The sequence below is a fragment of the Podarcis filfolensis genome (genome assembly GCF_964270895.1).
Source record: "Podarcis filfolensis genome assembly, chromosome: 17".
Lineage (NCBI taxonomy): Eukaryota > Metazoa > Chordata > Lepidosauria > Squamata > Lacertidae > Podarcis > Podarcis filfolensis.
The window spans coordinates 18,867,390-18,876,471 of record NC_139621.1 but is presented as its reverse complement, the minus strand read 5'-3'; the positions used below and the strand labels follow the sequence as shown (position 1 = coordinate 18,876,471).

At 47.2% G+C, this 9,082-nt stretch overlaps 1 protein-coding gene across 1 annotated transcript in view; it reads right to left on the bottom strand.

The window, feature by feature from the left end:
- Nucleotides 1-1,496: 1,496 nt before the first annotated feature.
- The window catches only part of MUSK (muscle associated receptor tyrosine kinase), a 59,433-nt gene continuing 51,847 nt past the window's right edge, over nt 1,497-9,082 (bottom strand). The window contains exons 16-17 of the mRNA XM_083592467.1: nt 6,052-6,200; nt 1,497-2,840 (exon numbers count right to left, since the gene is read on the bottom strand). Coding sequence (XP_083448593.1) covers nt 2,158-2,840; nt 6,052-6,200 — 832 coding nt within the window. The 3' untranslated portion in view covers nt 1,497-2,157. The remainder of the gene's footprint in view (nt 2,841-6,051; nt 6,201-9,082) is intronic.

Sequence of the window (9,082 nt, the reverse complement as noted above, 5' to 3'; positions counted from 1 at the left end):
GGTGGGAGGAACCAGCTGGGGAACCCCGAAGAGAAGAAGGCTCAGAGTCTGGGAACTGGTGGGGGGACGATGATGAGTGACCAGAGGGAGAAGACTGGGAAGAGAAGGTGTCAGAAGATGAAGAGATAACAGAGCTTTGTGAACTGGGGGAGATGGAAGCAAGAGGGTGGGAGGAGGAAAGCCAAGAGGCAGAGATGAGTCAGGCTGGTGAAGAGTCACAGGGGTCTCCCCCTCCTGCTGTAACAAGCTTCCCTCCCGCCTTGTCTCACAGAACCAGAAGAGAGCTGAAAAGGGCAGAGCAGAGGCAGACTGCATGCAGACGCAATCTCCAATTGCTTGGGGAAAGCCCTGGAGAGGAGGGGACAGAGAGGTGGGGAGGCAGGAACTTTCAGTCTTGGCAGCTGATTCATGGGGCCAGACCTACATTAGGCCTGAGCCTCAGCTAAGTGTGTGGAGATTGTGCTTTTGCTAATGAAGAGTTAACTCAAACTTTGAACGGTGTGATTGAGTGCTGGCTGACAGCTGATTATGTAAACTAGATTGGTGGAGGAACAGAGAGAAATGACTAACAGAGATGGGAGCATGAAGTTTCCAGTCCTGGGCAGGGCCCTAAACTTCAGCTCAGGAAGTTTACACATTTATCTGAATATGTGCAAAGGCATTCTTGTCTGGGTGACTGCGTGTTTGCTCAAGGCCTTGCAACCAGGGCAGCTGCGGTCCCTGACCATTTGTCAGTATGTGCCTTTGGACTTTGTGGTGGTTGCAAACGGCAGCTAAGAGGACCCCAAGGCCCTCCATAGTTCTGCAGGCTTTTCTCTCTAGGGGTCAAGTGCACTTGGCATATCTCTCAACAGACTGTCACATGTCTGGATGTTAAGAACTTCCCGTTCCCCTGCTGTTCCTTTCTGGGAGACATGCTGTATCATCCTGCTAATGATCGGCAAAGACTTCCAAGTCCCCTTCGCTGTAACCCAACTCCGACTGCCTTATTCCCTGGCATCCCCGTCTTGTGAACTGAATCCAACTCCCCCAACGAAAACTGATAAATTTAGAAGGCAATGATCTCACCGCCAAGGAGAGTGAATGACGCTCTTTTCATTCACATAACCCTGCTGGCTTCGTGCGGTGTATAGCTCTGCTCATTCACCACCAAGTTGTTTGTTTACACAAGACATCGCTCCCCCTCCCCACATCTAAAGTTCCCGAAAATTCTGTGTCTCCTGTGATGGATGCACAGAAATATACGTGCATGTTCATTTGATTTGCAGCCAGTCAGTACATACAGTGTATTCCATTTTCAGACAAAATAAATGAACGAGGTTTTAAAGGGGGCTAGAATTGCAGGACATTGATCAGTGCTTTTCTGTTCTTAACCCACACATCTAAAATGGTCCCTCATGGAACAAGGTGTATACAAGGAATTGATTTCTCCATTCTTAAATTCAGTTCTCCATATTTCTGCGGCAAATTTGCGATTAAAAACAACAACCCTCGCATCAGTGCGAATTTCTTCTAATAAACACATTTTGGAAGCAATTTTCCAATAAAATACATACAAGATGGAACCCTGGACTCTTGCCCGCCTGATCAGATTGAGCAATGTTGTGACTCAGGATAAATCAAGACATGAGATATAGACACATGTTCAAAATCACCTGTGAAGAACTTCCTGCTCTGGAAGGAGTTGAGTTTTTAGAATTGTTCTATAATATCCAACATGCCCCCCCTCCAAACTCTTCGTTTCCTCTTTCAATTGATTGTATTTGAAATTCTGCTGCTGCGTTTAGCTTATTCTCTGATCTTGTTTTAGTAGTAGTGGATTTTATTTTTGAACGCCGTGGTTTTTGGCATAACAGAAAGTCGTGATAAAAAAAAGTTTTAAAAGAAAACAGAAAAGAAAAATGACATTTCAAGAACAGTGTCCTTGCTGGTTATTTTCAAAATACACTTGTGACACTTCCTGAAGTTGCGGCCTTCACTCAAGTCAACAACCACACTTGCTTCAGTTTCCTATTGGGAATGTTGCCTAAGCAGCAACTACAAAGCCTGCGTTGGCACAATTGATCCTGCTGATATATTGAGGTCCAGGCTCCTTCTTTCACCCAAGCTTAGTCATTCAAGAGAGGAGGCCATGAAAAGCTGCCCTCGTTGCACAGTTCATGCGTGATCAGCTGCCACTGCCCTCTCATACATGCGCTCCAGAATGCGATAGATGCTCGCAAAGCTCGGCCTGTCAGAAGGGAGCTTGCTCCAACATAGGCGCATGAGGTTGTACAGTTCCAGAGGGCAGTTATCTGGGCAAGAGAGGACATTTCCATCTCTCACGTAATAGATGACTTCCTCGTGAGCCATCCCATAATAGGGCTGCAGGCCAAAGGCAAAGATCTCCCACAGGACCACGCCGTAGGCCCAGACGTCAGACTCAGTCGTATAGCGATTGTAGAAGATGGACTCAGGGGGCATCCATCGTATGGGAATGGCGTCGTTCTCGTTGGCTTTGTAATAGTCTGCTGAGTACATGTTCCTGGAGAGACCAAAGTCTGCAATTTTGACCACCATGTTTTCTCCCACCAAACAGTTCCTGGTGGCCAAGTCGCGGTGCACAAACTTGCGTTCCGAGAGGTAGGCCATGCCAGCTGCCACCTGTTTGGCAATGCAGAGCTGGTCGGTGCACGAGAGGCCGAGCATGCTGGGGCTCGAGGGCCTGATCCGCATGTCAAGGTTATTGTTGCTTAGGCTACAGAGGTTGCGTGGTGATCGGTTGCGCAGGTATTCGTTGAGGTCCCCGAAGGCCATGTATTCGAAAAGTAGGCACATGGGCTTTCCAACAGCACACACCCCTGAAATCAAGGATAGACATGCAATAAATATTTGCTTGCTTGCAGGCCAACAAGCTTGTCGGCAATAGCAAGGTGCTATTTAATGTGCCATGATATGCAGGCATTTAAATAATAATACAGTGGTACCTCGGGTTAATTACTTAATTCGTTCCGGAGGTATTTTCTTAACCTGAAACTGTTCTTAACCTGAAGCACCACTTTAGCTAATGGGGCCTCCTCCTGCTGCTGCACCCCCGGAGCACGATTTCTGTTCTTATCCTGAAGCAAAGTTCTTAACCTGAAGCACTATTTCTGGGTTAGCGGAGTCTGTAACCTGAAGCGTATGTAACCTGAAGCGTATGTACAGGTACCACTGCAATCTTATAGGTTCTTTTCCCCCTACAGAGGATGTCCAGCAGTTAGCTATTTAAGAAAGGAAGTCCATAAAATGCTTCCTCAACTGGTTAATTGGAATTGCAACTTGGAATTGCAACTACCAACACTCAAACTCTGGGTTTTAGGAGTTTTATTGCTTCTGTTGTTAACAAGATCAATGATAACTCATGTTATGATAATGAGTTGCTAGAAGGGCAAGTTGCGTCGTACAAAGCCACTGCATGGCTCAATAAATGTGTTAGTGTTGTGCGAATAACCATGGCACCAATGTATGTACTAATTGTGTTAGTACCATTGCTGGGAAGAGAATCACCAGTCCCTTCCTGCCTGGGCCCTCTCAAATGTGCAGCCTTGCTCACAACACTGTACCCTCGTTGTTTTTCCTTTGAAGGCTGTGCATGAAGGCTCTTCGGCACTGACAATTCCCAAAATTACAAATACATAAAAGGAAGATAAGGAATGCTAAAGTTGTGATGAAACAATGCCTGCTCCTTCCTATTGCATGGAGGTCGAGCCCTAGAGGTCCTGAATTTGCTAACATGTGCAAAGAAACAAGCAAGAAAGCAAAACAGAATTGTAGAAAAGGCCAGCGCTTGAAGCACAGAAACACAACATGTAAAATGCAATGTCTCACCATAACACACACATACCCCAAAAAAACCCCCAAAAGGAAGCAATTGATTCATTTCATCTGGAAGATTAATGTTTAGGATCCAAAGGGTCTGTGCACCTTGGTGAGAGCAATACATAAAGTAGGGGAATTTACTGCTCTTTTGGCTTCTATGGCCAAACAGCCTAACCACTGTTCTGTTTTAAAAGTGGTTTGCCTCTTTCGTACAATAGGTGCTCCTGCTAACAGATCTCTGGCTGCATTTATGGTTTTCTCCCACATGTTCAAATCTCTTGTTTTAATGCCAGCTAATAGCTGTTCAGGATTTTTACAGATTTCAGCTGCTGGAGCATTAACCACTGGAATGAGCTAAATAATTACATTGTGCAATTGTGCAGCTTTTGAAATATGAATTGCTGAAGTATACAGCCTTATACAGCTCGTATTCAACCTAAAAATTGGAGTATGAAAAGTGAACAAAGAGTGCAAGTACATTTAAGCCTCTGATGTTCTGATGGACATTTCTGCCCCATTTAGTCACTGAGGCTGGATTTTCGCTCCTTCTCGCCATTGGGGGACGGGGGACGGGACGGAGACAGACATTTCGCATTTCCAAAACAGCTGGTCCAAGCTAAAAAAGAAGTATGCACGTAAAAGGGTTCTCGGGTCAAGTGATGTTCAACAGTCCCACACCCCCGCAACATGAAACTGATGGATTCCTTTGGCCTTTCCTAATTTATCCAGCATGGTGATAATAAACAAAGGGATCTCTCCAACTGAGTGTCCACTTCCTGTTTCCCCTTTCTCCTGCTGAAATGTACACAGTCACTTGGGCCCGAGGAACTAACTTCAAACCCCTCTGTAACACCTCCCCCTGCCCCCCGAAAAAAACCTTCTGGCTTGACAATATTTCTAGCAAAATAAACTTTGTTTGGATTGATTACTAGAACCAGTCATATTCATTTGGAGAGATTTGCAGCTGACCAGCCCAATGACCTATGATGTTGACGGGGAGAAAGGAGGCATAGCATGATAACATCAAATCATGCATTGTGTTACGCTAGGCATTATCAGAAAGAAGGAAGGAGAGGCAGCTCTGCTTTTGCAAAGGATTCTGGGAGAACACTCAGTTCACACACGGACTGATAGATCAAGGACTTCCGGTTAACATGGCGACAGGTTAGGCAGTTGGCTCCGGAGCTGTACAGATAGCACAATTTTAATTGAGTTTCAATGAGTTTTAACCTCTTTTAAACCAATAGCTCAATTGGTTAGAGCATGGTGCTGATAACGCCAAGGTTGCAGGTTCGATTCCCTTGTGGGACAACTGCATATTCCTGCATTGCAGGGGGTTGGACTAGATGCTCCTCAGGGTCCCTTCCAATTCAATAATTCTATTAATTAATTTATCAGTTTCACACATGCATCCAGATGTGTCAGAGGCCTGGTTTGCACAACGCTGTTTTGTTCTTGGCTATGGCATGCAGTTGATGAGATAAAAGATAAAAAGGTAACGGACTCCTGGATGGTTAAGTCCAGTCAAAGGCGACTAGGGGTGCAGCACTCATCTCACTTTTCAGGCCAAGGGAGCTGGTGTTTGTCCGCAGGAACATGTGGCCAGCAGGACTAAACTGCTTCTGATGCAACAGGACACTGTGACGGAAACCAGAGCGCACAGAAATGCCGTTTACCCTCCTGCCACAGTGGTACCTAGTTATCTACTTGCACTGGTGTGCTTTCGAACTGCTAGGTTGGCAGGAGCTGGGACAGAGCAATGGGAGCTCACCCCGTCACCAGGATTCAAACTGCCAACCTTCCAATTGGCAAGCCCAAGAGGGTCAGTAGTCTAGACCACAGCACCACCTACGTCCTGCAGTTGATGAAGGGAGTCCTTAGCCATGAGTTCCAGTTCGGGTGACAAACTAAGTCAAACCTTCGCTTAACATAGAAAGGAACACAGAAGAGCAAAATGGCAGTCTTGGTAAGCCGCAGTTTGGCTCCCTGTGTCACGTGAACCACGTCAGAAGCAGCACAAAAGACCAGACTCCATGTTCTGTTGCTTTTGTTATGGCAACTGCTTCCTTAATATGTCACCCAAGATGGCTGCCTAGTCTGCCTGCATCTTTGAGCCAGTGGTGTGGGATAAGGTGTGTGTGGGGGGGTGTCCATAACAATAAAAAATGCATATTGATGGTTTTAAGAAGAAGAAGAAGTCAGATTTGGTACCTAAAAGTTTCACAATGTTTGGATTATCAAATTCAGCCATGAGGGCCGCCTCTCTCTGGAAGTCTGCCTGCATGTCTGCTGAGGCTTCTTCTTTGAGCATCTTCACAGCCACCATCGTGAATGGCTCATAAGGAAGCAGTCCAGGGGCCCTAAGAGAGGAGGAGAACAAAAGGGAACGAGGCAGAGAGAAAAGTCACGCGCAGCTGCAGAAAACGAGAGCATCCCTTTTGCTATGCATTTTCAGTGAGCAAAACGTGCACCCACATGAAAAATGCAAAAGATGCGTACAAAATGCATCAGTTACTGGTGATTACACAGAAAAGTATTTAGAAGTGTGTGTTATAAATAAAAGTGCATGTTTTATGGAAGACATGCACACAAAATGTGTACAAATGCTTGCCATAATGGCATGCAACGGGAGAGAAAGGGAGAGAAAGGAATCAGGATTGTGTGACAGTAAAACCAGAATGGGGTGGAATGAGCTGCTCAGCTGATATCTAGGATCTTGCCCATCCCATTCTGGTGCGACATTCTTTGTCCCCGACAGCAGAGAGCAGCATCTCCCATATATAACCTAAGGAATAAGTTGCTGGCTGGTGACACCATTTACTTTTCTCTCTCACTGCCTCATAAACACCAATTGTGCATCTAGCTCTGAGGACTTTGTGTGTCAGCTGCTGGCTATTGTACATAACTGTCTCTGCCTCTGCCTCCTTTTGATGTCCACAGGCTGCAACCGCAGAGGAACAGGTATGAATAGAAGGAGGCACCCATTTCCTTTCTGAACCAGGTTCATTGCTTGCAGCGCTGTGCTGTTTCCATTCTGCTGTGGTTCAGCTTCTGACACTAACTACATTATTTCACTTGCTGCAGTGCTGCAGCAGATAATGTACAGGCAACCCCCCCATTTACGCACATTCAATATGTGTGTGACTGCGCATATGCCCATCGTGCCAAACCTAGAAGTGAAAAGGTCAGGAAAACGTCACAAAAGGGGGCGGAATGGGGCAGGGCAGAGGCGGGGCAGAATGGGGTGTTTGCAGACTTTTCCAATGGTGTTTCAAATATGTCCGTTTGCCCCTTTTGGGGTGGGTGGTTTTGTGGGAGGTCCCCGGGCCTCCCTTGTGAAATGGCATATCGCATGCCAGATCATCCTCCTGCCGCCAAATCGCCCAATGGTGGCAGGATTTGGAGATCGTCCCCTGGGTGCGAGGCCAACTGCCCAATAGCGGCGCTTGGCACTGCAACCAGGGCCAGGATAAATTCCCGGCCTGCCAAACCTTCAGCCTCCTTTGTGCCGCGCCGGTTCTGTGGCAGCAACGAGGATGCTAGCTTGTTAACCTACCAATGGCAGCAGGTTCCTGCACCCTTGCAGTCCCCATCACAAGACAGTTGGGCAACAAGTGAAGGGGTTCCTACCATGGAGCTGGTGCCAGAACGGGCACTGTGCCTGCTCCTCTGCTGCTTGTCTAGCCACCATCCGAGGTGTGGGATGTAATCCACTGGGAGCAGTCAAATACAACATTCCTTGTTTTCCTAGAATGGACATGCAAGGGGATGTTGGTCCAGCCAGTATAAACTTCCTGTTCCTCTTGGGCTGGAGCATCCTTCCCTTGCATGTGACTAGAGGTGGGCGTGACCTTACCTGTCCAGGTAACAAAAGGACGAGTCATGCAGCACTCTCTCCCTTCTCTCTTTTTCTCTCTCTTCTTCGTTGGACCAGCTTTTTAGCTACGAGTGCTCTGCTAGCTAGCAGAAGCACTGGGACTATTCCCCATATGGGGTAGATCCACATGTACATATTTGTAACTAAGTCTGCCTTCAGGAATCCAACTGTGAACTGATGATGTGAGTAAACTTCTTTTATTGACTTTAAATAAGATTGTTGTGTCTTTATTCTTTTAAGAGGGGTTGAAGGGGACTTACCAGGAATGCACAATTCAATCTTAAAGGTAAAGGGACCCCTGATCGTGGACGACTCTGGGGTTGCGGCGCTCATCTTGCTTTACTGGCCGAGGGAGCCAGCGTACAGCTTCCGGGTCATGTGGCCAGCATGACTAAGCAGCTTCTGGCGAACCAGAGCTGTGCACGGAAACACCGTTTACCTTCCCACTGGAGCGGTACCTATTTATATACTTTGATGTGCTTTCGAACTGCTAGGTTGGCAGGAGCAGGGACCGAGCAACGGGAGCTCATCACGTCGCGGGGATTCAAACTGCTGACCTTCTGATTGGCAAGCCCTAGGCTCTGTGGTTTAGACCACAACGCCACCCACGTCCCTCCTAATTCAATCTTAGACAGACTGAATTGTTTAATAGTGAGAGGCTTACACAAGCCTGCAACCAGCTATCTGCTGTGCATGTAAGAAAGGGGAACTAACTCTGCCACATAAAGAAACTTGCTAGCGCAAGTTATAAACAATATATCCTCTCCTGGCACCCTGAATATTCCCAAACTAGGCTCAGGAGCCCTGCTTAGAAATCCCTTTCCCACGTCCTAGCATGATCTGAGTGTATCTGGCCTCAAGATGGGGCTCAGAAGGAGATGGGAAACTGACAGCCTCAGAGTGGCACCTGCACTCCCTCTTGCCTTAATAACCCTCCCTTTATTCAGCTGAGATTATTTATGTCTGAGCTGGCCCATGGCTACGCCTATGGGGATGCCATCTCCGTGCTGTCCCTATGTATGGCATTATATAGGAGGAGACGCCTGCCTGGGGAGATGTAGCAGCCATCCCAAAGCCAACTTGCCCAGCTGTTGCTGAAACGTCAGGGTGTTTTACTACCCAGTAGCTATAGGAAGTCCCAGTCTCCAAAGCAAACTTCCAGTTCTCTTATCGCCCGCTCCGGACATGTGGCAGTGTGACAGCTGCAGTGTGGATACAGTAAATGTCACATCATTGTCAAATGCCTGAGAATGGCCTCCTGTCCATCTGAAAACAAATCTTCCAGGAGAGCAACACAGCTGCAAGGCTGGCCCATGTGGTTTGGCAACCACGAGCAACACCGTTTTCTGCACATACAAGCCTCAG